Source organism: Eschscholzia californica, unplaced genomic scaffold (genome assembly GCF_041429995.1).
Source record: "Eschscholzia californica isolate CP2 unplaced genomic scaffold, dmEscCali1.0.p SCAF_2, whole genome shotgun sequence".
NCBI lineage: Eukaryota > Viridiplantae > Streptophyta > Magnoliopsida > Ranunculales > Papaveraceae > Eschscholzia > Eschscholzia californica.
Window position 1 is genome coordinate 4,613,771 of NW_028238309.1, and position 27,670 is coordinate 4,641,440.

The window sequence follows — 27,670 nt, forward strand, 5'->3', positions numbered from 1 at the left end:
TGATCATTTTGTTCTTTATCAAATCAAACTTCTTGTTTTTCAAGTTCCTGGATCAATTCTTTCAACAAAAAAAAAAAAAAAGTTCCTGGATCAATTCTCTCTAAAATTTCATCACTATGAGTCTCTAAAATTTCACTAGGATTGTACTCAATTTCATCCTACCAATTTAAACTCCACAAACCTTCTCCAAGTAACTCGAATTGAAATCAGTGGTGACGAACTGATTTTGTGAACCAAATTTAGTTTTACATATTTCTGATGAAACCGCTTTTTAAATTTACAATGGTAGACAGACTAACCTTCTGGGCTGTTAGGGCTTCTTTCTGGTGCTTTTGACAACACTTCATAACATCACGAGTTCACAAGGAGTCATGAAGATAGAGTGTCTAATTGGTTCTAAAAGGGACTCACATGATGCTGACATTTTGTTTGACTCAATTAAAACCTGAGTTGACAAAAGAGTAAAGTATGTGCAGAGAAGAAATCTGGAACGACAGTCAATAATAATTCACTACAAAAGCCCTCAGTGCCCGTCAACGTCTTCTTCAGTTCACAGTCCCATTATTCAAATAATACTTTTTACGTCGTTAAATATTCCGTCAACCGAACCTGTTAAAAATCAAACACTTCCATTTCCAAGCCTAGTCATTCTTTTCCGAACCTATTAACCTAACTAAAAGGTCCGGCTCACGAATCTGATCGTTAACAGTCCCACATTTCAATTAAGGTTGATTTCAATTTTACCCTCAATTTGTGACCAACTGAAGAATTTAACCTCCATATTCATTTAATATTCCAATTTAGTCTCAATACTATGATTCCATTAGTTAAACAACTCGACAATCTAACATTTCTTTCTCTTTTTACATTTATTTCGAAAGGTTTATTTTTCTATCTTTCATCTTTTTTTATCATAAAAAAAATCGCAGAAAAACATTATCGGCAACGACTATTCTACAAACGTCAGCGACCTTTTTGTGGGGATACGATAAAGAAAGAACAGAAAATAAAACCTATTGAAATGAATGGTAAAAAGTGAAAGAAATTAGTGACCGTTAAACTTGACTAACATTATCATAGTCTTACGGACCAAACTGGAATATAAGACAAATATGAGTGTCAACTTTCCAGTCCGTCACAGATTGGGGGTCAAATTGGAATTAACCCTCTCCATTATCTCAACTTCGATTCTTTACTTAGTCGTTCTAGTACTAATAGTATAAATTAAGAGAGAGAGAGAGAGAGAGAGAGAGAGAGATTTTTCTTCTCACTCTTACAGTGAAGCTACTTTTCATTTTGATGATCAGAAAACAAATTTTACCTGATAAATTAACACGATTCTTAAAGAATTCAATTTGAAGAAGTTTGGAGGTATAAGATCGTTTAGATCAAGATTTCTTTCCCTAAATTCTACTTTATTTCGAACTTTATTTGGATAATTATAGTGAATTGAAGTTGTGACAGTGGAATTAGGGTTTAAGATATGACGAACGAGTTTAGATGGAAGTTTTGATCAATAATGTAGGTTTTGTATGAGCTGATCAGATTAGTTTTTCAGAATCGATTTTGGTTTTAATCTTGTTTTTACTGAAATTACACTCTTTGTTTGATTTTGATAAGTTTCCAGAATTTTGATCTGTGACTTCTAGGAGTTGATTTTGGTTAGTTATCAGAAGCTTAATCAGAAAATGGCGCAGAGTAACTGGGAAGCAGATAAGATGTATTGTTCATTAATATTATTCTGTTGAATTAATTACCAGTTTGGATACTTTCATTAATTAACTTTTTAGTTTTAATTACTTGCTTCTTTTGACCAGTTTTTGTTCTCTTTTTCTAGGCTAGATGTTTATATATATGATTATTTGTTGAAAAGAAATTTACATGCTTCTGCAAAAGCTTTCATGACTGAAGGGAATGTTGCCGCGGATCCAGTAGGTAACAAAAAAAAAACAATTCTTTGTTGATTGTTAGTTGTCATTGATTCATTACTCATTTGGGAATACTTTAATTTTTGAAGATAATAGTTAAGAATTATGAGTGATGATTTAACCTGAATATGTAGCTATTGATGCTCCGGGAGGGTTTCTATTCGAGTGGTGGTCTGTTTTTTGGGATATATTCATTTCTAGAACGAATGAAAAGCATTCGGAGGTTGCTGCTGGTTATATTGAGGTCTGTATAAATATAGCATCTTATTTATTTCCAAAATATATTTTAAGAGTTGTTATCTGTTGGGGTTGTCCCAAATTAATTGTGGAAGGGGCAGATGTTCACTTCGTAACCTGAGGAAGACTCGCCTCTTGAGATAGCTTTTGAGGTGGGATAGTCCCAACACCACTAGTCACTAGTATCAGAGCCTAGGAAACAACACGTCTCACGCAATAGTCTATCGAAGTTAAAACCAATGTGTTGGGTAGTCTTGGGCCTCTCTCACCTCAAAAGCTAAATCAAGAGGCGAGACTTTCCCCCAACTTATGAAGTAATTACCTGCCCACTACTGATGTATGATTATCCTAACAGTATCTTGGTAGTGATTTACACAGCTGATTTGGGTGTTATTTATAATAATTAATAGACACAGCAAATCAAGGCGAGAGAACACCAACAACAGATGCAGATGCAGCAATTACAATTGATGCAGCAGCGACATGCACAATTGCAACGAAGGGATGGTAATCATTCATCAATTGGAGGGCCTGTTAATGCTGTAAACTCTGAAGGAATGTTAGGACAGTCCACTGCTAGTGTGTTGGCAACAAAAATGTATGAAGAACGCTTAAAAAATACTCATTCTATGGATTCAGATGCTTCTCCACAACTTATGGATGCTAGTAGGATGGCCCTTCTAAAATCAGCAACTAATCATCCAGGGTAAATTAAAAGTTAAATATTAGACTTTATTCATGTACTCCTTTCTGGTTCTCATTGCTCCCCAGAGTAGGACTGAGCTGTTCTTTCTGTTACCTGTTGACACAGCCAGTTGGTCCAAGGTAATCCAGGGAGTGTGTCTGCCGCGTTGCAGCAAATTCAGGCCCGAACTCAGCAGACAACTGTAACTACTTTGACTGAATGTTGCTTTAAGTGTCTTTCCCATTCTTCTCTTTGTATTTTTGAGCGTTTGCTAGTCTTATCTAATTGAAGTGCATCTCTGGACCTACAGGACATTAAAACCGAAATAAACATGGGTGTATCTCAAAGATCTATGCCGACGGACCCTTCATCTATTTATGCACAGGGGAGTATGCAATCAAAACCTGGACTTGGAGGTGGTGGTAAGTTTGTTTCAGTTCCTCACGCATGAATTTTACCTGAAATGGTGCCACGATATGACGAGGTTTGCATAGCTGCGATTTGCTCTGTAGGGTGGATTCAGCTTATCCTCTCAGTAAAATTTAGGAGAAAATATGATTTTTGTTCTGGTGTTTAGTCGCGTATTAGAAACATAAGCTCACACACGTGGGCACTAAATAATGATTGATAGCTGTTTATCTGCTTGAAATAAAGAAGACCTGAAGACTTCATAAATACTAAATTGTAGGATATGTTAAGAGTTTAAGGGCCATTTTTCTTAAAGGAGTAGGCTTTCCAGAAAAGAGATCAAGAGTACAAGTACAAGACGAAAAGGGAAGCAGACAATCATTTATAAAGAAGGAAACAAATGTTTAGGCCAGATCTCTTCGTGAGACTGATCGATCACCGTGTTTCTGAGATCCTTCTCTAGCAAGCTGAGATTTTGTCAGGACGGAGTTAGTATAACATTCTTAAACTCCTGCACGACTTTTAGATGCCAAAGGTAAAGCCTATTAGAATTTGACAGTGCCCGAAGTCTGTCTCGGCTAACCAGAATCTTGTAAAGAGTGGAGTCCGAAAAATTCCTGATTAAGTTAGATTCCATTTAAGATAATTGTATCCTACAAGATCTATATTAATAGAAGTTTTCAGTTTACAATCTGGGGTGAGGAGATAAAGTTTAGGATGTGAGAAATTTTCAAAATGCCTACTAGAGCAAGTGGTGCTAGATCTCTAATTTTGGGCCTATATGTTTTTCCGCTTTTAGCCGATCCAAACAATTATTGACTCAAGATCTTAGTTACCGAACCAGATGAAATTTTCATTTGAAATGGTTATTAACTTAGTATAAATAAAGCTCTTGAAAACATAACATGGTATTTTGAAAATTCAGCTTAACTTAAATGTTTCTTGAAATATTTGTTTTGATTGCCTTGCTTAATTCTTTCTCAGCAGGAATGAACCAAGGTGTCAGTGGCTTGCCATTGAAGGGATGGCCCTTAACTGTAAGTTCGCTGACGTACTGTAGTCTCTCTGATGACTGCAGATCACAATTTGGATATTCACCACGGTACTCTAACCTTGTAATTTGTCTAAACTTGCAGGGCATTGATCAACTACGCCCAAACTTAGGTTCCCAGGTTCAGAAGCCTTTCTTGCCGCCAAATCAATTTCAGCTGTTGACACCTCAACAACAGCAGCAGCTCCTAGCCCAAGCTCAGGCACAAGGAAATCTTGGTAGTTCACCTAACTTTGGATTTGGAGAGACGGATTCCCGAAGATATAGGGTTTTACCTAGAGGTAATCTAAATACAAAAGATGCTCAACCTACAGCAAACGATGGGTCTATCGGTTCTCCCCTGCAAGCAAGTTCCCCAAAGGTGAGCATTACCTACCCAAGATTAAGCAGAATATCTCATGAAGATCAGCATTCCTGATGTTACATAAACATCACATTGAGCATTTTGCTATTATGATGAAGAGTTCAATAATGAATACCTGGATTTTTTTTTTTTTTGTATGTATTTGTGGGGAACTATTCAATTACTACACAATTTAGAAGCCCCAAATAAGGGAATTGTGTCAGTTGCTTGAAACAAGAGGAGTTGTAATTGCATTAACAGTTCCTCCCAATACGGACGGATTTTAATCTTGGCCATGGCATGTTCCTACTCAGGTGGAATAAGGTGCCCTTGATGTAGTCTATGGTACCAGCCCTCGGAAGGGGTTTTTTCTTGAATATTCTGTTGTTTGTCTCCTTCCAGAGGAACCACATAATGGCTGCAGGAAGAAGGTTCAGATATTTCTCTGCTTTAGGTTTCTTAAGCTTCTTCCGTTGTTTCAGAATCTTAGTGGCGGTCCTTGAGAAGCAGCATTTTAAGTTTAGAGAGAGTCCAAAGTAGTTCCAAATCGAATGCTACCTTACAGTGTAGTAGTGGAAGATTGGCAGTTCCTCCTGCATTTTGAAGAGTTTGCATCTGTTTACCCGGATCATTCCCCTTTCCTGAGTTGGTCAATTGTAGGTAATTTTTGAAAAGCTGCTGCCCATAAAGTAAAACTTACCCTCATAGGATGATAGGAGTTGGCTTTCTCCATATCATATAGCTCATCGAGAATCCACTTCATTCTTTTGTAACAGTTTTTGACCAAGAGTTCCTCTTCCTTCCAAATCAATATATCTTCGTCATCTGAATTCGTGATGCAATCTGGAACTCAGAGTAATTAAGCCAATACCAGATTTTTGCAGTCGTTGCAATTCTTTATGATATTGAGGTTCCAGTTAAATCCCATGTCTGGAAGATGACATGAACTCCTGCACCGTGCCATGCTTGTTGGATGATATGAAGTAAGTCGCTGGATACATGTCCTTTAGGCTTATCTATGTACACCCAATATCATCCCAAAACCTGATTAAGTTCCCTGTGCTGAACTTTCATTTGTGGATGTTCTTCAATCTTGGGTGTCTTTCTCATTTGGTTTGTGAGTCTCCCCTCCTCCTCTCTGTTCCTCTTTATGTCTCTTCTCTGAAGTTTCTTTCGCAGTCCTAAATCTCCATAGCCACTTGGAAAGCAGAGCATCGTTCATAATGCGGATGTTTTTGATACCCGGGTCCCCCTTGAACAGATACTTACATATACAGTTTTTCACAGTCTTAATCTCCTTAAACTCTTCTCTGAAGGTGATCCGGTATCGCCCCTGCTATTCTTGCTGGTAGCAATGATCCTTAGTCAATGCTTAAAGCGTGCTGCAGACCTAGATTGGATTAGAGTTTTCCAAGCCTCACATAACAGTATGAAGATCTGGAAGACAATTAATGATGATGAGTTTTGTTAATGGGCCAAGAAATGATCGCTCTAATATCCTTGTTTCTACTGTCTTCTGCCTGATAAACTGAAGTTGTAAACACGTACATCTAATTGTCTCACCATCTAACCCCTTGCACGTGGATAGATGCTCATGTGCTTGTGTGCATTTTGTCCTTGTACAGACTCTCTGTTTATTTAGATATTCTAGAAGTACAGATGTGTATAGACTATAGAGCAGCGTACATGTTTTTCTAATGTGTCTATCTGTTCATATTGTTTCCACCTCCAAACTTTATGCAATAGCTATGAATTTCATGTAGATGAAATATTTTATGTGATTGTAAGTTTTTCCCAATTTGTCTTCTATATCTTTGGCTTTATTTGAGAAATATTTTCGGTTTTAAACAGATGAAAATGACCCAGATGCAACAGTCTTCCTCTCAGCAGCAAACTGACCAGCTGCAGCCACAGCAACTACAACAGGTTCTTAGTTTCGCAAACATAATAATATAAGCTCTGCTTCTCTCTTACTAAATTCTATATAGATGAAACTATTAGATGAAATTACATTGCTTTCTTGTTTTGGGCTATGGCTCCTTGCTCCGCGTTAGTGTGTATAAGAGGGTGGCTCTAAAGTTTGTTTTCTATTCCTGGTCTAAGCTTATGGATTAAGTCTTGGCTGGTGTTTGTTCTTTATGCATCAGAATAACAGAAAAAGAAAGCCCACTACTTCTTCTGGACCTGCTAACAGTACCGGTACCGGAAATACTGTTGGACCATCTACTAATTCACAGCCATCCACTCCATCGACTCATACACCTGCTGATGGAGGAGTGGCTATGACTGCTAGCCATGTTAATGGTATGGCAAAGAGTTTAATGATGTATGGTGCAGAAGCAACAGGTGGCCTTGCGTCCTCTACGAATCAGCTGGTAATCACTCTGATGTTTCTAATTGTGTAATTGACACAGTTCCAGCATGATAACTCCATTATTCTGAAAGTCGTATTGTGTTAGATCCCTCTCTTGATCACCCAGAATCCCATAAACCAATATATACTATTTAATCTTACATATTCTTGATGGACGCACAGCAGAGATGAGGAATATTCATGTCAAAGGACTTAACATTTCATGACATTTGTAATATAGGACAGGCTAACTCTTTATTGCTATCTTTTTGTCTTTCTTCTTAGAGAAAAAAAGATTGCAGGTACTACTGGTTGGCATCCAGATATTATGTGTACTTGTATAGTTTCTTCATTTGGTCCTTCCTTTCTGAACTTTAGAGTTTGAATACTTCGGACTTAACGTTTAGAGAAAAATATAACCTAATAATTGTGCGTAACCATGAGGCGCATGTCTAATTGCAGTTTGGCTTTGTTTCTTACTTGTGATTTCATATGTCACAGGAAGACTTGGAACTTGGTTCTTTAGATGATAATGTGGAATCCTTCTTGTCACATGATGAGGGTGATGGAAGAGATGTTTTTGGCACATTAAAACCGAGTCCTATCGAGCACAACACGGAGTCTTCAAAGGGTAAAATATAGCTCAAACTTGCAATCTTTTTTTTAAGTACCGGGAAGGAATCATGTGTATCTTTCAGAATTTTGTATATCTTTTCACTTTTGAAATATATTGGATTTTTCTTCAATCGATATTCCTGTTGTCTCTGCTGAGGTGCTGACAGTAATTGTTCAAATAATAAACCTGATGAATTCTTTATTTCAGGTTTTACATTCAATGAAGTGGGTTGTATACGTACTAGCAACAGCAAAGTTATCTGCTGCCACTTTTCATCGGATGGAAAGTTACTGGCTAGTGCGGGGCATGAGAAGAAGGTAATAACGTAATGCTACTTTTACATTTTTACTGACTCATGGGCCTAGTCGTAACCTTTGCTTGTTCAAATATTCACTGATTTTATTATGTCCATGCACAAATTCAATTGGATCAATTTCAAATTATTCGAGTACTTGTTTGTGTTTCATGTCGGTAGGCGGTACTTTGGAACATGGATACGTTGCGAACAGAGAGTACTCCGGAAGAACACACGTATCTAATTACAGATGTTCGTTTTAGACCAAATTCAACTCAATTTGCAACATCTTCATTTGATACAACTGTGCGACTATGGAATGCAGCTGATGTAATGATTCTACCCTTTGTAAATGCTATTTTTAATTACATGGATATTAACTTATTTTTAATTGCTGCCAGTAAATTCTATCGATTCACTGAATGAAGCCCCACCTAAACCACATCATGTCATTATTATCCAAACTGCATTCTACATTATTTGACTGTTCGGCTTCTACTATTAATGTGGTCATGATGCCATTAGACGACTATTCATCACGATATGTTATCGTAATATTGTTATTATTCAAACTGCACTACTTTTATATAATTTCAGTGCCTGTCTCTTACTTTTAGTATGTGGTCGATTACTCGAACAGTTCCTTTTCAATGTGTAAAGGTTGAACCACATTGCAGTCATAAATGCATCTCCAGCCTTAGATTGATACTGACGAGAGAACATCTTGTGAAGTTAACTTATGAAGTTTATGTTTACAGCCTAGTTATTGCTTGCGTACATATACTGGCCACGGTTCACAGGTCATGTCCCTTGATTTCCACCCTAAGAAGACCGATGTTTTTTGCTCATGTGATGGTAATGGCGAAATTCGATATTGGAATGTCAATCAACAGTCATGCACTCGTGTATCCAAGGTGATTGTCTGATTCATCACTCTTCTTTCTTAGGTAGTTAGGTGGTTTTTTTTTTAAATTAAGATATGAAGCCTGAGTTGGCTCGAGTCAGATTTCAGAATGTTTAATTTTTACATGACTTGTGTGTTTGACTCGTCTGAGTGGATGACTCGGGCTGATTTTGGGTCTATTTAGTGTCAAGCCCATTCTAAATACCTTTAAATGACTATTGTGCCCCTAACAAAAACAAATAAAATTTAAACCGCTCATATTCAAACAAGGGAAACTCAGGCCACGTCAAATACGACATCAAAAATAACAACCACCACCTTAGTTCTATAATTTATTTTTATCTCTAAAATATTGTTGTTGCTTGCTTGTTTGAAGGTTCTCGGTGGCACAGCTCAAGTACGATTTCAGCTCCGATTTCAACCAAGAATTGGGCATCTACTAGCAGCAGCTGCTGAGAGAGTAGTATCCATATTCGATGTTGAGTCAGAGAGGCAGACACTAGCTTTACAAGTAATGCATAATCTCTCTATGCCAACTCATTGTTATGCTACTCAATGTCAAAATCAAATCTGAAATAGAAAGTTGGGGTTACTTTCAGGGGCACAACTCAGGGGTTCATTCCGTTTGCTGGGATGCAAGTGGAGATTTATTGGCTTCTGTCAGTGAGGATTCTGTTAGAGTGTGGTCTTTGAACTCGGGAGAGTGCATTCACGAGTTCAGCTCCAATGGGAACAAATTCCATTCGTGTGTATTTCATCCTAGTTATACTACTCTCCTGGTCATTGGCGGCTACCAGGTTAGCTTTCGCTACTAATTACTCTTATATCTTTTCTGATGGGCCCTTAAAATCTTCGACCCAAATTAAAAGATATTAATGCTTTGTTTCTCATAATTGAACCATTGTTGCTAATTCAGATATAATTGTTCTGATCTCTTCTCTCCCTTGATTTATTCTATGTAGTCGTTGGAGTTATGGAACATGGCAGAGAACAAGAGCATGACAATTCCTGCTCATGAAGGTCAAATAGCAGCTCTTGCACAGTCACAAGTCACTGGAATGGTTGCTTCTGCAAGTCATGACAAATCTGTTAAGCTTTGGAAATAGTATTCTGGCTTTTCCTGCAAAAGCTCGAAGACAGATCTGATTAAAACAGGGAGAAATTAGGTTAGTTGACACTTTAGTTTATCGTATTTTCCTTCTTGCCCTTATTTAAACTGGGTCGCGAACATAATAAACTGAGTGAACCACGACCTCAGCTAAATATTGTTCGTGTTTGTCGATGTTAATGTATTTGGGGCCAAAATATGAAGGAAAACCTAGTATATATATATATACACAGCTAATGGATGAATTGATTATGAATTAGTGGCTATTTGTTCTTTTCTTCTGCAGTTTAAGTTTACGAGTATATAGCTTGTTTTTTTTTTTTTTTTTTTTTTTTTTCTTAACAAAAAAAATATAGCTTGTTTTTTCTAACACTAAAAAACAATATCAAAAGTAAACCCTAGTTGATCCACAAAAGATAATATCTTTAATAGATTTTATAAGGTTGCTTTGATTGATTATCTTGAAATGGGGTATTAGGCTATCTTTTATTATCTCTGTGTTTAGGTAAAAAGATGAAGTTTTTTGGGGGCATGAAATATTAAATATTGTTGGGAAGGACATACTTACAATTTATAATAATTAATGAAGATACTAATAACATTAGAATATACTACTTAAATAAAGAAAAGGTGACTTAACTCCAAGAAGAAATTTGGGAATGACAACAAGGTGCTCTGGTCCATGTTTAAAGGTGTTTGGGATGTGGTAAAAGTTGAAAGATGCTTGATCAATTTGACTTGGGTAGGTAATAAAATGCACTAAACAATGAGATAACATAATAAAGAACCTTAAGCTTAACATAACAGAGTTTGAACTCTATATATATTATTAGACTTTCTCAAAACATAGTAGATGTAGAATATTCTCACATCTACAATATCTAAGATCTACAATAACTAGTCAACTAGGTACGTGCTCAAAATAGAATTTCCTCTTGAGATATATTTATTTAACTACCTCTAATTTAGTGTTACATCACAGAGAAGTTTTAAGAAAAAAATTTAAATTTCTAAGATCGAATGTTGCATTGGAGACGCTCTAACCTAAAAGAGGAGCTATGCATACCTAATATTAAGTGGGTGTTGGTGCACTCCAAATTTTCTCTTAGGGCCTCCATCCACACACACCCCCCATACGGTCCAAAAGGCGCTCCTGAGTGCCCCTACCCCCCACCCTGTTTCTTCGTTTTTGCTTCTTTTAGTCTCTTCAAAGATTTATGGATTTTCATGCTACAATTTGTAGATTTATTTGATCTTTCACCCATCAAACTGATATAACAAGAAGAAAGTTAAAGTTCAGACAAGAAATTTGATAATAAACTCAAATCGAAGAGATTTAGTTGCCTTTAAAATCACCAAACAATCTTCATTATAAACTCAAATTAAAGAGATCTATAAGCTCAAATCAGAAACTTCATAAATTGATGTATTAGATCGGGTCGCGAAACAACCTAATATCATTTCAAACTACATCATAGATTTTTGTGGAGAAAGTAGAGCTCGATGGGTCAGACACTCTCGGACTGGGTTAGTTAGTCCTAGACCTTGCTTAATATCTCGGACTGGGTCAGTCCGAAAAAGACAGAAACCATAGGAAGAATTTAAGGGTACGCCTATAGACGCACCCTGTGCTCATATACATAGCTCACAAGAATAAAAGATAGTGAGGTTGATTGATTGATTTATTAGGGTTCATTGGATGGTATGGATAGTGGGGAAAGCAAGGAATCGAGTGACTGTCATGATATGATTGAGTATTCTCTCTAGTATGTACTATTTTTTTTCATCACTAAATTCAAACATTTTCACTTTTATATGATTTTAATTTTGACTCTTTTCTGACTATTATTGACTGTCTTATTTCCACGTGACTCATATTTGTTACGTACCTCTTTTTCTCTCTCATTATTACTTAAATTACTTTATATCTTAAAATTCTAGCCGTCAGATTTCCTTGATTTTTGTGCATTGACAAGTACATTTAATCCAACGGTGCTCGTAAGTTTAAATTTCATTTTTAGGGTTTCCAATCTGTATCCAGTCGAGTAAGATTCTCTGATTGGGAAAAATAAGCAAAAAGTAAGGTGGGTGTTATCAAAGTGGGACCCATTTGAAATACTTTCTGAAAATTTTCAATAATTGTTGGGTTAAATGGTTACCTTTCAGATGTGAAAGGGTTTTTATTAAATAATGTATTTTTGTATTTTGGCGGGAAATTGTTCCCTTTGTTTATTGTTTTGGCGGGAAACTTATAATGATTGATTCCATTTCATTTTGATTAACCATACATTTTTGTCATTTTCTTGGACTTTTTTTTTTCAAATTTGTAATGATATTTGTCTCAAAGATTTTAACACTATTTTGATACTGGGATCTACTCTCCCTGTGCCTTTATATTGGGAGTTATTGCTTTCATATATCCATACCTTAGGAAGAAAATATTTGACATTGGGTAAATACTTGTAAATCGAATTTCTTTTTTAAGATATAAGAAGTATGATCTTGACAAATAATGTGTTCAATCTCTTTCTTTTGTTATCTGTTGAATTACTTGTTATTTAAGGGGAAAAATTATACAGTATTAAAATATTTACGTCATGTTTCGTGTGTTTTACAGTGCGAGTGACATTACTGTTTACAAACCATATAAATTTCACTTAAAGAACGCAGAGAGAGGGAAGTGAGAGCAGGGTCGTGCCTGAAAATCAGGGGGCCCTATGCGAAATTTGAAACATGGGTCTTTCGTGTAATAAAAAATTACAAAAAAAAATAAACAAATACAAGAGAATTCATCAGTAGATAGATGAAATCATAAATGAATACATTAGAATTTTGAAGAAAGTAGTCGTAAGAAAAAAAATTCATTTTTTTTAGGGTTTTTTGAGCTTACCCCCTCAAAATTAATTGGTAATTTAGTTTACCCCCTACAGTAATGGGTAATTGAACTTATCCCTTCAAATTTAGTTTTGCTAAGGATATGTTTGGGATGTGATAATAAAATCATAAATTAAATAATATATAAACAAAATCAATCTTTACTAATCATATTCCCGACTAAATCAAACAATAAAATGAGGTAGAATCTCTACTAGGAATCATATTGAAGAATAGTTCTTGGTAGGACAATATTTCACGTACGCCAACCATAACCTTTCTATTTTTGTCACTAATAGTAAGCCTAAGGGGGTAAGTTCAATTACCAATTACTGAAGGGGGTAAACTCAATTACTAATTATAGAATTTCCCTTATAGTTGTTTAAGGCACCCAATTACACGTGGGAGTCGAACACACGTCAAACACGTGAAACGCCCCTCCACTTACCAACTAAGCTAACTGCTTGTCCCGTTTAAAAAAGGTATCTGCCAATATTATAACGATAAGCATCCATAGTAAATAAAAAATGGGCCCTTTGTGTTTGGGGGCCCAATGCAGGCGCCCTGCCCTCACACCCCCAAACACGGCCCTGAGTGAGAGAAGATAGAGAAAGAGGTATTGTATAATCCCACGTTGACTTTTGAAGATGTGGGGGAAATTTATAAATGTGAAAAAAATGTTACGTCTTGAACTAGTTTTTGAGGTAAGACGCCCCTCAGAGAGTGACTTTTAACTTTTATTGTTATTAGTTGAGACTTGTTATATCTATTAATCCTTGCTAATATTGGGCTTCTTTTGCCTCAAAAACTAATTCAAGAGAAGGTTTTTCTCAGGCTTATATTTTTTTTTTTTGTTAAGGATTCTCAGGCTTATATGATTATCTTAGTTCTTTCCAAACTAGCGTGTGGAATTATCCCAACAAGATGGTGGAGGGAGAAAGGGGGAAATGCTAAGAGAGAAGAGAAGAGAACATGTTATTAGTGCTTTAGATGGTGTTCACCTACTTCGATTCATTTTTAGTAGGTTATTAAGAGCAATATTTAACGTTCATGATTACTTCATACATTTATAAAAAGTTGTTGAAGTGAATAAGAATCAAAAACCGATCTTCCCTATAGATTTGCTATTATCCCATTCAGGGATCCTATCATCTGAAATTAGATTTTCTAAGTATTTTTGCGAGGCAAACAACAAATTGGTGTGCAATTCCTGGTGATCGCATTTTATTCTCTGGATTTTCAAGATATCTGTTTTTATTATTTATTTCTTCGTTGAAAGATCTAAGATATTTGCTTCTGGAGTGTTTGCTCAAACATTGCACAATTCATGGTTTATCTATGTATAGATTAACTTTTTGGAATGAAATCTTACAGTTAACTAGGGTTATTACCAACCCGATATGTTGTTTTGGGGATTTTAATGCAATTCTTTCCCCAAATGACAGGTGGGGAGGCACGAATCATATCCCTTTTATGACACAATTTCAGTCGTTCATGAAAAACTCAGGCCTTTTAGATCTTGGATTCAATGGTCCTGGTTACACTTGGACTAACAGTAAGGCCCATCACCATTTAACGAAGGAACGTTTGGACAGAGCGATCTGTTCAGCCTCCTGGATTGCTGAATTTCCGGAAGCAGGCCTTTTTCATCTTCCGCGTTATAATAACGACCATGCCCCAATATTACTTAAGCTTATCACCAAAGGCCCTCTTTTGAAGGATCAAACAAAATTTGAGGTTTTTTGGACCAAACATAGAAACTACAAGGAACACTTCAATCAGACTTGGGACAGTTCGGTCGGTCCCTTTTATAACAAAATTCAGCATGTTAAAGGGGCTATAAATATTTGGAGTAAAGAGACATTTGGTATTGTTCATAATCGATTGAATATCTTACGTAAACGTCTTATGAATATACAGGTAATGGAGTCAACACCGACCCTACTGGCGGCCGAAAGTAATATTCAGGAAGAAATAATCGAGTTGGAAGAACTTCAACGTTCCAAAGCAGAGCAAAGATCAAAAAATAATTGGACCCATAATGGAGATAGAAACACAAAGGCCTTTCATTCGGCCATGACTCAGAGAAGGCATAAAAATAAAATTCAAAGTCTTACAAATCAAAATGGGGACATATTATCAGATCCAGACTCAATTGCCAATGAACTAATTGAATTTTTTCAGAATTTGTTTACTGCAGGTGAAGTTACGGAACCCCCTCCTGAGTTGTTGTCTGCATTCAAGGTACTTTCGGAAGCAGATCTGGACGACATCTCTAGGCCTCCCACATATGAAGAAATTAAGGCTATTGTGATGAATATGGGATCTCTTAAAAGTCCGGGGCCAGATGGATTCCCATGCTTCTTCTTTCAACATAATTGGGACACTTTGGGACAGGAGCTTGTGCAATACATACAAGAGATCTTTAATTCAGGTCGTATTGATCCCTCTATCAACTTCACGAATATAGCCTTAATCCCTAAATGTGGTAATCCGAGTTTCGCCTCAGATTTTCGACCAATTTCGCTGTGCAACACTTTGTACAAATTCATCACCAAACTAATAGCAAATAGAATCCGACCCCACCTTGAGAGTTGCATTATGTGGACCCAAAATGCTTTTGTCCCGGAGAGACAAATTCTAGATAATATAGTTATTACTCAGGAAATCATCCATTCAATGCATAAATCGAGGGCTAAATCGAAAGGGGCGTTTTGTCTCAAAATGGACATGGCTAAAGCTTATGACCGAGTAGATTGGTCTTTCCTACGTAAAGTGTTGCAAGCCACGGGTTTTTGTGGTAAATTTTTGGATCTTATAATGTCATGTATTACCACGGCCTCGTTTAGTGTTAATGTCAATGGCCAACCAAAAGGAAACTTTAAGGCCTCTAGAGGCCTAAGGCAGGGGTGTCCTCTTTCACCCTACCTGTTTATTCTAACCTCCCAAGCCCTCTCTCTCCTTATTTCATTATTTGAAGTTCAGAATAAATATACAGGTTACAAAATAAATGATCACTGCCCTAGTGTATCACATCTTCTTTTTGCAGATGATCTAATACTTTTTGGAGTGACATCTTCTCAAAATCTCCAAGCAATAAAAGATATTATGTCCCATTACTCTGAATTCTCGGGTCAACTGGTAAACTTTGCCAAGTCATCTTTATATTTTAGTCAAGGAGCATCCCATATTATGCAGGAACAATTCAGCTCTGAATTAAATGCACCAAAGATGAATGATGAGGCAAAATATCTTGGATCTTTATTACTAAAACCAGGAAATAGAATCAAGAGTCACAAATGGTTACTTGAAAAATATGATAAGAATTTATCTGTTTGGAGGCAAAAATTCACATCACAAGCAGGGAAGGCAGTACTTATCAAATCGGTCCTCAACTCATATTGCACCTATCCATTCAGCTTTCAAATTATACCGCAGGGACTTATCCAACAGTTAGATAAGAAACAACGGAGTTTTTGGTGGGGGCATACACAAGATGAAAGAAAAATGCATTTCATACAATGGGACATTATAACAAGCCAAAAAGTTGATGGTGGATTAGGAATTAGGTCATTAAAAGAAGTCAATTAATCACTCATAGGGAAACTGACATGGAGATTGCTTACAAATTCTAATGCAATGTGGACAAAGATAATAAAGGGTAAATACTTCCAACATGATGATTTTTGGACATCACCACGACCTACCTCTTCTTCTAATCTATGGAGGGCAATTCAACAAACACGAGGGATAATGGAAAAAAATTGTGTGTGGTTAGTTGGAGATGGTTCTTCAATCAAGATTGGGTTTGATCCTTGGATACCAACTTTGGAATCCAAAAAACCAGAGATGATTACTCACTTACCAAACAATATTTTCTGGGTTGCGGACCTAATTTTATATGGTCCAAAAAGATGGAATCGTGAGCTACTAGATCAATACTTCAACAACACAACAGTGAATGCCATATTGAGCATAAAGTTAAGTCTGAATTTCGATAGAGATCAATTAGTGTGGCAACCTACAGTGAATGGGAAATTTACCCCAAAATCTTACTATAGAGTGATTCGTGACAAACCCCCTACTTCTGAGTTTATTCAAAACTTCCCGTGGAAAAAGTTTTGGAAGAAGAACACAATGAACCCTAAGACTCAGTTGTTCATCTGGAAAGTTATACATGATGGACTTCCAACTTTACACAACATAGGGATCAGAAACAACACAATAACTAGAATATGCAAGATTTGTGACAGAGATGAAGTAGAGGACTTGACTCACCTGTTTGGGGAATGCTCCTGCTTTCAATCGCTCATTCAACATACAGGAAATCAGCATCTGCAACAACTAGGAACAAATCCTTTAGAAAATTTGCAGAATCTTCTGGGACAAGAAGAAACTTCAAAGAAAACTTGGATAACTTATACTTATCTCCTGTGGGAGTGGTGGAAGGCTAGGAACGCATCGATTTTTAACAACCAACCGGTTGATATTTGTCGAGTCTGGCTTAATACAACCATTTCCCTAAAAAATAATCCAGATTTCGTAACTAACCCTAACTTGTTTGTTCTTGAAAGCTTGCAGGTGGAAGAATGGATCCCCCCATCACTCGGTACTCTGAAGATCAATGTGGACGGAGCCTATAAAGTAGACAAAGCAGCTGCTGCTGCTGCTGTGATAAGAGATTATAAAGGGGAAATCGTATACTCAGTATCAACATCTTTCTCACCATTATCTCCCCTTCACAGCGAGATTTGTGGCTTTGTACTGGGTTTGGAAGCGGCGGAATTGCTAGGGATTTCTGATTTTATAATGGAAGGTGATTCCAGAATACTTGTTGAGTACCTAAATCCGACGATTCCTTGGCAACTTATTCCCCATCTTGATGATCTTAAAGGATATGCGGACAGATTTCGGGTTACTTTTTCCCATTGTAGACGCATGGCAAACCAGATGGCACACGTGCTGGCGACTCAGGAGTTGAACTCCACCGAAGTAATTGAATGAGGGACACCATTAATTTATCTCTGTTTTTGCTTCTCATTGAACGGGGGTGCCCGCAGAATGTTAACTTTTGTAACTGTTTAGATTACTAATGAATTGTACTCAAAAAAAAAAAAAATCTATGTATAGCTTGTGTGAATTGCAAAAACTAACTTAAAAGATGTGCTACAACTAGTTTATTTAGCCAATTCAAATATCATATGACAAGATGAAAGTACCACTATCAGTAACTAGTTTTTTTTCTCTCTCTCTCTCCCTCTGTATATACTATTGTTATTATATGCTATTATGCTATTTGTTTTCCTTACATCTCTTATCATAATTTATCTTAATTCGTTCAGTTTCTTTTCAATTGGCTTAAGAAGTGTTTTAACGAATAAATTCAAATATTCAAATAAGAAAAAACAACACTTTCATCCAGATTATGTAAAGATATTGATTGCATGTTCGGCAACGTCATTCTAAAGATTGTTCCTCAACTAATTAAATCATTTGTTAACCTCGAAAAAATACATTTCTTTTTAAGTGTCCTTCCATGAAGTGAAATTAATTCTTCGCGTCTCATGTTATAAAAAAAAGGAAAGATCGTCAACTATAACAAAATCTATAAGTGATGCTAAGATTACATCACTTATTCACTTGGATAATGATTTTTTTTTTGTAATGATTTTTTAAAACACAACAAAAATGGGACGGTTAGATTTTACTCTTTGTTTTGCTTTGTCGTATTGTTACTCAAATCTAATGGTCTATGTTGATTCGGTCACATTCCACCCACATTTTAAAGGGATTGTATAACCCCGCCCCAAATAGTTCCTCGAGATTGGTTTGAATAAAACAATTTAACGGTTAGATCTTGAGATACTATGATGTTCTAGAAGCAAAAAATGTGCTGGCTGATATGATGTACGTAGACGAATCGGTGAAAAATAAGAGTATAATCCTCCGGACCACAAAAACTTCTAATGTCTTTATTTAATTGCTGTTAAAGGGAAACCCACGTTATTTATATACACTCGAAACTTAGGGTTTTATGAATGTCTCATTGTATTGCTAGTGATTATTATAGCGATTTGCGATGAGAAATTCTTTTGTGGGGAGTAAATTTTGACCGAAGAAAGAAAATTTAGTTTGTCTTATGTTTCTACAAAAACAAACACCACCTCTTCTCTTTTGTCAGTTGTCTCTTTGCCTGCGATCGATGGTGTCATCACTTTGTTGGCAATTCATCGCTAGAAACAAAAATATCTCATTTCTTTTCATCTTCATCGTCCTATTCCAAACCTATTGTCACACTATCCCTCTGCCACTTATTCCTCTTGTATGTCGTTTTGTCTTCTTCATTCTCTCCCTCTTTACTTCTCTAGTGTCGGCGAAGGGGGTTCCCCTTTGTCGACAAACTTTCAAATTCTAGACGTATTTGGGAGAAATCATATTTTCTCACCCAACCATCTTTTTTTCTCGAAAAATGGTTCTGTTTCTCCAAATCACCTACCATTGCTAAAGACCAATCATCACATTTCTTCCCCGTCATGTACACCACCATCTAATAACCCAACGACTACCACCACCACCACAACCACTAACACAACTACCACCAAACCTTTTCATCTTCTATCTTTCCTCTATCTCTCCCCTTCATCTTGGTTATCCATCCATCTACCCCTTAACTCTCTACCCTTTCTGATTCTTCAAACGAATAGAGGGAAACTTCTCTCGTAGATAACCTTCTGTCTCAGGCAAATGGGCAAATTTTTCGCCAACCGTTCTAGTGTCGACGATGAATAAGGAGATGAGATTTAGGGTTTTAGTCTACTACATGTAAGGGGTCATATGTTAGATCTCTGGATACTAAAGAGTGGTGTCTCTCTTTAACACAATTGGGTGTCTCCTTAACAACAACCCTCTAATTATGTAATTTTTCTCTCTCTACATTAGTAGTACAAAAATACAATACAAAATACAGAAAGAACCCACCACCCATTTCCCTCTCTCTCTCAAATTACAAAAAAAAAAAACTCTCTCTCTCTCTCTCTCTCTAGACTCTCTCTTCTTTTTCTTCTCTGTTGTTCCATGAAAGCTTAGTTTCAGAGAGAGAAGATGGGGAAGTACATGAGGAAATCGAAAGTTACAGGAGAAGCAGCAGTAATGGAGGTTACTCAACCAATTGGAGTTCGAACTAGAGCCAAAACCCTAGCTTTACAAAAACTCCAAAAAACTACTACTACTGAATCACTTGAAGAAACTGAAAATAACTCTGCTTCTTCTTATTTTAATCTTCGAAGTCGTAAACTTGAGAAAACTCTTTCCAAAGATTCTCCAAAGAAACAACAACAACAATCTAGAGAAAGTTGCGAGAAAAACCCTAGTTCTAAAATCAGAACAAATCAGAAAAAATGTTCTTTTAATTCTGGGTCTCGATCAGTGAGTTGTAACGAAAAAGGGAGTGACGAAAATGACGGAATCAAGGAGGAAAATTATGAAGATGGTGGTGTTGAAGGTTCGTGTGGGGAGAATATTTTGGAGATCGGAGGAAGAGAAAGGTGATTTTCCCCCCCTTTTAACTTCTCTCCTTCTGATTCGTTTGATTGATCGACTTTTGGGGGCAATCTGATTTCAATTTGATGATTTCATTTCTTATTTTGATTTTTAGGGTTTACTAAGCATGGGTTTTTTTTATTTCAGGGCTTTCTTTGTTCTGTTTTTCATTGAATGCATGTGTTCTTTGGGGATCTTCTGATCAAAACTTACAAATTTTATGACTTGAATTTTCAAAAGAAGATCCCTTTGTTTTAGGATTCCATGTCTGAAAGTGAAAGAAAGTTGTCTTTTTTATTTTTTACTCTCACTGGAAGTTTCAGAAGTTTTAAACAAAGAACTTTTCTAGTCACTTTCTTTTTAAATGCTTAGTGGGTCCTTTTCTTCTTCGTTTTGTTTCAGTAAAGATTTTTGTTTTTCTATTCTTTAGAAGTTTATCTTTCAGTTTTTGGATTATTTTAGGCACCCAAGTTACTCTTCAAACTAATTGTTAATCAATCAAGGAACTAATAAAAGATGCATACATTTTCTTCCCTGTTTAGATCCAAACATTTATTTTTTTTGCAAGTTTTTTTATCTTGGGTATATGCTATAATCGTGTTATGATGGATTTATGTGGAAATGGATCTTGTTAATCTTACTTCTTTTAGTGTTCATTTAATCTTCATGTCATAGTTAGGTTTTAGACGTTATTTGTTTGTGGATCTTTTCAGCTTCATGGGTGATACTACTATAGAGTTGTCCCTTTCATGGTTAATGGTTCTCGCTAGACGGTCAAATCTATGATTTTGAAGCATTTCATTTGGGGTTATATGCTATTTGTATAGCTTACTTATGATCTTTCCAATCTCTAGTTCATATTTCTTTATTTTAAAGTCGTTATCTGTTAGATAACGAATTAACGAGAAACCATTAATTGTTTTAATGTGTTTTAGATTTGAGGTTTATCCACTAAGTTGGCTTTATCTTTCTGCTTTTTTTTCCTTTCAGCTTTAAAATGTAAGGTTTTTTCTTGCCTTGTTAGTTGCCAACATTTTCTATTTTTGAGAAACAAAGGAAAAGAGAGAACATTTTGTGAACGAGACTTTCATTAAATGTTGTTCTTCTTCGCCGGCCCTCTCCACCTAAGTTATTGATTGATATGCAAAAAGATACATCTTCTCCTTGGCATTCTTTGAACATTCCATGTAAAACTAACTTGGTTCTCGAATGTTGCATACGTAGCCGACCTTTCTTACCATTTTTTGTAGGAATGTGCTTTTTATGTTATGGTTGTCCATGAGAGGCAAAAAATGGGAATCATTCGACGTTTTTCTTGATACAAATTCTGCTTAATAGTTGATATAATTGCTTAATTAATAGGTTCTTATGGTGTGGGTGTTTATATTAAATTCTTAATTTCCGATTATTGTGCAGGACTACTAGGGAATCCACTCCGTGCAGTCTCATTAGAGATCCTGAGATCATGAGAACTCCTAGTTCTACTACCAGGCGTACCAGCTCAGCCGCCATAGACCGAACAGTGCAGAACCATCTGATGCTGGGAAACATGCCATCAACACAAGAGATAGAAGAGTTCTTCTCTGTTGCAGAGCAACATCAGCAACGACTGTTCATGGAAAAGTACGACATATTTCCTGCTTATGATCTTCGCTTGCTTGTTAATCATGTAGATTCATATTATCGTGTATGCTCTACTGTTAGCCAATCCAGATCTATACCTTAGTGCGGGAGGCAATGCAAGTTAAGACTGGCTGGTTGGGACCAGATTGCCACATTCTGCCCGACCAAAGGCTCATAAAACCCTTAAACCCAGCCCAACCTGGCCCAACTTTGTAAGGGAATTTTCATATTGAGTGGTAGGTTTGAACCAGGTTCCGCTTTCTGCCCAATCCAGGGTTTGGCCTCAATCCAGCCCGACCAAGCCCAACTTTGTCTGTAAATTTTAGAAACAAATCCACCCCTGGACGGCTATTTGGGTTTTTTCATGGTTGACACTTGACTGGCCTGTGTCCAAGTTGCACCGGATATTATGATTTAAATACTTGTATTTCTGTCACTCTTTTGACGTCTTAAATATGAAAACATATGATGTAAAGAAGCTTACAAGATCCAGTTATCTATATTTGGGATTTCTGCAGGTACAACTTCGATCCTGTGAATGAATTACCTCTTCCAGGACGTTATGAATGGGAGAGAGTGGATCAATAGGTGTTACCCATCGTCGACAAGGGCTATCTTCTACTACAACTTCAATTGATTGATCACCTAAGATGTCCAGGGACTTGCAAGCTTGTAGCTGTTGTGGCTTCCTTTTCGATGTTAGGAAGGAGCAAAGATGAAGAGAGAAGATGATAAGCTCTTAAAGAGAGATGGTGAAGCCTACCTTAATGATCTTGTTATACATAGAGCAGATGATGAAATTTACAATACCCAAAAACAGAAAAGGGACATAAATCTGAAGTCTCTTAACTGACAGACCAGATGATCTGATGAAAGAGAGAGGGGAAGTGAAAAAGAAGAAAAAAAAAGTTGTGATGTATTATGAAGTAGGATGTGTGGATTGCCTAGATTTTGCTATTTTTCTTTATCTTCTTTTCTTTTTAGTTTAGCTTTTGTCTATAAGTTATGTGGAACTCTGAGAACCCCAAATAAACATGACCAATCTCCCCTCTTATTTTTGTCTTTCTAACCAAAACACAATTTTTTCAGAATAGATACCTGCAAACATTCTTGGGGGCTGTATAGTGTGTGGCACTATAGATAAGGACATGTCTGATTCAAGAACATAGATGTTACCACAATCTCGACTGACTGAATCCTACGGAACCAGTATATGTGGTAGGGCAAGATTTAGAGAAAGAAAGTCTTACTCCATCTGAATTCTGTCCGGCCACTCTCTCTCTCTCAATTCTACCCGGCCACCTGACCACATAGGGGAGACAAAATTCAGCCGGGAGATTCAGCTGCCTGGACTGTGGTCGGGCGAGGACTCGTGTTTCACTCGAACAATGACTTCCAACATCCTGCAAAAATTTTGAAGCTCGTATATAACTGTATTCAATTTCAAAAAAAAAAATGATCTGATTATATACACAAATTTTGTTTTGCAATTAGAAACATAAAACATTCTTCATCTGGTTCCCAACAGATCCTACCCAAGGAAATGTGAATAACAGTAACAACATATAATGACCCATTAATATACAGAAATAAGTTACTGAAGCAAGAAAGGGGGATTTGGCATAAGTTTCGCCGAAAGTAATTAGAGAGAAAATCTGTCGGGGAATGTTGGTATCCAATCCCGAATTACTATTTCCATCACCATACTAAAGAGAATCCAAGTCTCCATTTTCTGGAGGAGGTCTTATTGACTGCTTCGTCTCTGCCATCTCCACTTCGTTTGCATTGTTCACTGGTTTCTCGTCTTCCATTGCCATCCTTCTTAGTTTTGCTTTACGGATTGCTTGCAGCTCGAACCTGGTATGAATACATGCATAAATAAAAGAGTAGTTTAGATGAGAGAGAGAAGGGCAGATCAAAAGACTGAAGAATCTATAATAGAGAAGTTTAAGCAACAAATCAACAATACGTGCAGATTAGGGAGGGCATGCGTTATAGAATGTGATTATGTGAAATTGTGAATTTTGTGGATCAACGTCTTCGGCTTCAACTTCAATTTTGGATCTTACCCATTTGTTTGAAGAAAGGAAAATATCAGTCTCAGATGGACCGATGGAATTATGAAAGGTACAATATTGAAAATGAAAACAAGTCCCTGACTGTAAATAACTCGAATCGCTGTCTTGGTAGTTTACGATTCTAAACAGTATCTTTCTTAATCAAGTTTGTCCTTACCTTGCCCCACCTCAGGTTCCTGAAGACTCTAGTTAAGTGCTTGGTGCAAGTTCATCCTCAACTACTTAGTGTATATAATCCTATCTTTAAAACTAATTATTCTGTTAGTAACACAGATACTGTTCTAGGTAGACTGACTAGTGAGAGATTAGTTGATCTAGATGGGTCGTAACATTGCAACTCAAATTACGTTTCTTCGGAAGCAATAAGAAACCCACAATCACAGGACATTTAAAAGAATATCATTGAATCAATTTCATCTCCCATTTGTCCAATCATCATAAAATGTGTTTCCATTGTTATAATCGGAGACTGAAGTGTACTATATTATGCTTTATGTTTTACTTGGAAATCAAACACAAACAAGATTAGCTTGAAATATAAAAGTCGAAAGTACTTACGGCGCCACATAGCTCTTTACAAGCACAAAGTATATTTGCCAGAATTGTCTCTCTTTTAGGTGGCGAGGACAAAGAACGTATCTAAGCTTTGAGATCTCCTGTAAGAACAAAACTCACTTGTTAACAAACAAAAGTAGTCCAGATCTCTATCAAATCAACATTGCTTAAGTAGGTCTTTATTTGCTTATCCTTAAAAACGAAATGGTTTTCGGTATGAAATTAATTTTACATTCACTTTGGAGGGATATTTTGCTTATTACGTAATCAACAGACGCTACTAAGCAACTTAAATTATTTGTCATTATGAAACTTGGTTAATTTGTCCTTTCATGGAAATTCCAGTGACCCAGTTCCAGATAACCTAAGGTTCCTCATTGAGAAGTTTCTCCTGAATTCATTAACTAATGAATACCCTATTTCCCGACCTTCAATTATGTCGAAACAGTTTTCTCACAACCGTTTCAGAAATTTGGCTCACTCCAGGTAATATATAATAACATAATCCTCTTAGACGAAAACAGATGTGCCCGCATCCATTTTAGGAGTTCAATTATTGCATCACTTACATGGTTCTCCCTGTGTGGTTAACACTTAACATCACCAACAACCCAGAAACCCAATGCCTGTGGAGCATCAGAAATTTCACAACGGACGCCATAAGGGTTGCAAACTTGAAGGTGAGTTTCAGATTTCTCAACAGCAACTACTTACTCCATAGATCTATTACATATTCTTGAATCATCCCATGGATTTTTAGATTTCTTCCTGATGTGGGCAACACCATCAACAACACAGAAACTCAAGGAGTATAAGGAATTCCAAAGAGGACATCCTTTCTCAGTTTCTCTCACTTGACCCATAGGGGAACCTCCTAAGGAAAATTTAGACTGAGGGTAGACTGCCTGAAGGTAGGAACACGAGTTATCTCGTCCCTATTGTGTCTATTCCTGTCACCCTCATCCTTCAATGAAGATAAATTCTCTCCGAAAAATTATAAGATACTATTTCAACTATAAGTAGTGTAGTATAAAATGTGGTCATTGAAAATTTTACATCAAAATGTGTTTCTGTGTTTTTCTATTCAAAAGTTCTTCAATATTACTAATCAAAAGTTGATGTGAAGAACAAGATTTGAAAGGGTAATATCACACTTGAATTGAAAGGTATAGAAATATGGATTAGATCGTTTCATCAGTTCAAGGAGTTTTATAACCAAGATCAAGTACAAAGCAATCATTAACTCAATCCAAGGGTTTCAAAAAAAAAAAAAAAATCTGAAGTCTAAACACATAATCAGGAGCCTCGGTTATAAGTGTATGCTCAAGCTTAAATGTAAGTAGGCCTTTTGGGTGTGCTCGTGATTCGTGAAGCTTTCTTCAAGAACAAAACCCCGTACCTATTAGGCTTAGGCACGAGGGGACAATATCGGTAATTGCTAAGACTTGGGGGGTCACAGATGGTATCGGAGCCTCGAACGGCTCGTCACTAGAGGTGGAGGGTTGTAGTAGTCTAACATCATTGGGGAGAGAGTCCGGAGCCTAGGCTATAGGTGTACGCTCAAGCTTAGTAAGTGTCGAGACCTTTTGGGTGGGCTGGTAGAACCTTTGCTAAAAATAAAAGCCCGTACATATGGACTTGAATCGGGCATCTAACACGGGGACAATATCGATAACTGCTAAGGCTTGGGGCTCACATATGTCAACTATCATATAATTGCACCTCCTCATGATACTTGCAAATTACACCATGATCATAAGTATATATGTTGTGAAGCTCTAGTTTTCTAAACCTTGAAGTTTCATGCAAACCAGAATGAATTGAAGTAGAAAAAAAAAAGGTGAGAAAAAAAAAAAATACTAACTTGAACTTTGGTAAGAACAAGCATAGCATGCCTTTCTTGCCAATCACTAAGATCCCTTTGAACATTATTATCAGTAGAATTGCCATCAACAATCTTTGTTCTAACCTGATCATCTACATAATCTTAGTATAAGTTATAATACCCTAAAAACAGACATCAAACAGAGAAACAAAGTTGAAGTAAAAAAAGGGGAGGAAGATTTTAAGGGTTTTGATTGGGTATTAGTACCTTGTTGAAGAGAGAAAGATTTAAAGGTATCAATGGTGAAGGTTTTGATGAATTCAATCAGCCGGTCAGTTACTCCAAGTTCTTCTTCTTCTTCTTGTTTTTTGTGTTTTTGATTTGAATTTGGAAGATTTGTATGAGAATTTGTGGGATCTGATTGGTTTTTCTTTAGAAGAGTTCTTCGAATCCATGATGAGAAATCCATCTTTCTCTTTTCTCTCTAGACTTTCTCTCTCTCTCTAACTTGTGAGTTGAGTCATCCAGTTAGGGGGAGGGGAAATTTTATATACACTCACTTAAGACTCAATTTTTTCAACCGCTATCGAGCTTATCACATCGTCTCGATATATCAATGTCTTTATAATCACCTATACAAAAAATTGAAAATATATACACTCACTTTTCATATAGATGTTTTTGGTCCTGAAAAAAACTAACATCAAATCTCGGAGAGTTTTTTGAGGAGAGAGAAGCTCCCGGCTGACGTCAGCCCTATCTCTCCTTTCCACTCCTGCCGACGATCAGATCCAGCCATTAGAAACCCTAATCTCTCCCCTGTTGAGTATCCAGCCTCCTTGAGAATCACTCAAGATCCTCCTGGGAACTCACTTTTCCTCTAGCTAGTCATAGAACAATCAATTTTACAGTCGGATTGATTGCCTTTCCACCCAATCGTCGCCGGCGCTACTCCCATCCACTTCATTATTGCTTGCATGCAGGAGAGCTGCTCTTTAGAAGGTATCAAGCTCGTTGGTGGAGCATCACCTCGAGGTCAATCAATGCAGGTGAAGCAATAAACGCGAGATATCATCACCCACGCCACAGTACGCAACCCAAGGTCAGTCACCCGAAAACCCCTTCGACTTCTTAGTATTAACTGCTTCCTCTCTTTCTCTTCTTGGTTGTTTTCTTCTTTTGTCGTTTCGGTTTTCGTTGGTAGTCTTCGAGTCCCCTCTGTCTTCTCTTCTTCCTTTAGTCTTTCTG

General features: G+C 36.7%; 3 protein-coding genes across 52 annotated transcripts; 2 read left to right on the forward strand and 1 right to left on the reverse strand.

The window, feature by feature from the left end:
• The first annotated feature begins 1,130 nt into the window (after positions 1-1,130).
• Positions 1,131-10,187, forward strand: LOC147555462 (transcriptional corepressor LEUNIG_HOMOLOG-like). 50 transcript variants are annotated; one of them, XM_086663065.1, is made up of 20 exons: positions 1,203-1,371; positions 1,456-1,569; positions 1,667-1,720; positions 1,838-1,935; positions 2,063-2,172; positions 2,576-2,672; positions 2,805-2,871; positions 2,977-3,052; positions 3,161-3,272; positions 4,243-4,295; positions 4,395-4,670; positions 6,504-6,578; positions 6,800-7,027; positions 7,507-7,636; positions 7,829-7,938; positions 8,097-8,246; positions 8,675-8,830; positions 9,197-9,331; positions 9,420-9,617; positions 9,783-10,187. In XM_086663065.1, exons 3-20 carry the CDS (start codon positions 1,689-1,691, stop codon positions 9,924-9,926), a joined length of 2,247 nt encoding a protein of 748 aa, XP_086519191.1. In that variant the 5' UTR covers positions 1,203-1,371; positions 1,456-1,569; positions 1,667-1,688; the 3' UTR covers positions 9,927-10,187. The 50 variants fall into 50 exon arrangements, with proteins under 50 accessions (XP_086519164.1, XP_086519142.1, XP_086519149.1 ...); XM_086663057.1 differs by having other exon boundaries at positions 1,456-1,521; positions 1,621-1,720; XM_086663062.1 differs by having other exon boundaries at positions 1,465-1,569.
• Positions 10,188-19,479: 9,292 nt separating this feature from the next.
• ICK6 (inhibitor/interactor with cyclin-dependent kinase) lies at positions 19,480-23,018 on the forward strand. Its single transcript, XM_086663069.1, has 3 exons — positions 19,480-20,346; positions 21,758-21,964; positions 22,483-23,018. The coding sequence occupies exons 1-3, from the start codon at positions 19,904-19,906 to the stop codon at positions 22,550-22,552; spliced, it is 720 nt and encodes a 239-aa protein (XP_086519195.1). The 5' UTR covers positions 19,480-19,903; the 3' UTR covers positions 22,553-23,018.
• Positions 23,019-23,405: 387 nt separating this feature from the next.
• Positions 23,406-26,984, reverse strand: LOC147555464 (BSD domain-containing protein). Its single transcript, XM_086663070.1, has 4 exons — positions 26,690-26,984; positions 26,462-26,574; positions 24,601-24,698; positions 23,406-23,821 (listed from the first exon to the last, which is right to left on the reverse strand). Exons 1-4 carry the CDS (start codon positions 26,889-26,891, stop codon positions 23,671-23,673), a joined length of 564 nt encoding a protein of 187 aa, XP_086519196.1. The 5' UTR covers positions 26,892-26,984; the 3' UTR covers positions 23,406-23,670.
• Between the last annotated feature and the right edge of the window lie 686 nt (positions 26,985-27,670).

Bases quoted from the DNA above. Each gene is read 5' to 3' on its own strand.
- LOC147555462 (XM_086663016.1), top strand. From the start codon at position 1,501: ATGGAAGTTTTGATCAATAAT. The intron at 4,296-4,394 runs GTAAGTTCGCTG...CTAAACTTGCAG, and splicing joins TGAAGGGATGGCCCTTAACT to GGCATTGATCAACTACGCCC. The intron at 6,579-6,799 runs GTTCTTAGTTTC...TTTATGCATCAG, and splicing joins AGCCACAGCAACTACAACAG to AATAACAGAAAAAGAAAGCC.
- ICK6 (XM_086663069.1), top strand. From the start codon at position 19,904: ATGGGGAAGTACATGAGGAAATCGAAAGTTACAGGAGAAGCAGCAGTA. The intron at 20,347-21,757 runs GTGATTTTCCCC...ATTATTGTGCAG, and splicing joins GAGATCGGAGGAAGAGAAAG to GACTACTAGGGAATCCACTC. The intron at 21,965-22,482 runs GTACGACATATT...GGATTTCTGCAG, and splicing joins CAACGACTGTTCATGGAAAA to GTACAACTTCGATCCTGTGA.
- LOC147555464 (XM_086663070.1), bottom strand. From the start codon at position 26,891: ATGGATTTCTCATCATGGATTCGAAGAACTCTTCTAAAGAAAAACCAA. The intron at 26,575-26,689 runs GTACTAATACCC...AAGATTATGTAG, and splicing joins ATCTTTCTCTCTTCAACAAG to ATGATCAGGTTAGAACAAAG. The intron at 24,699-26,461 runs GTTAGTATTTTT...TTGTTCTTACAG, and splicing joins TTGTTCTTACCAAAGTTCAA to GAGATCTCAAAGCTTAGATA.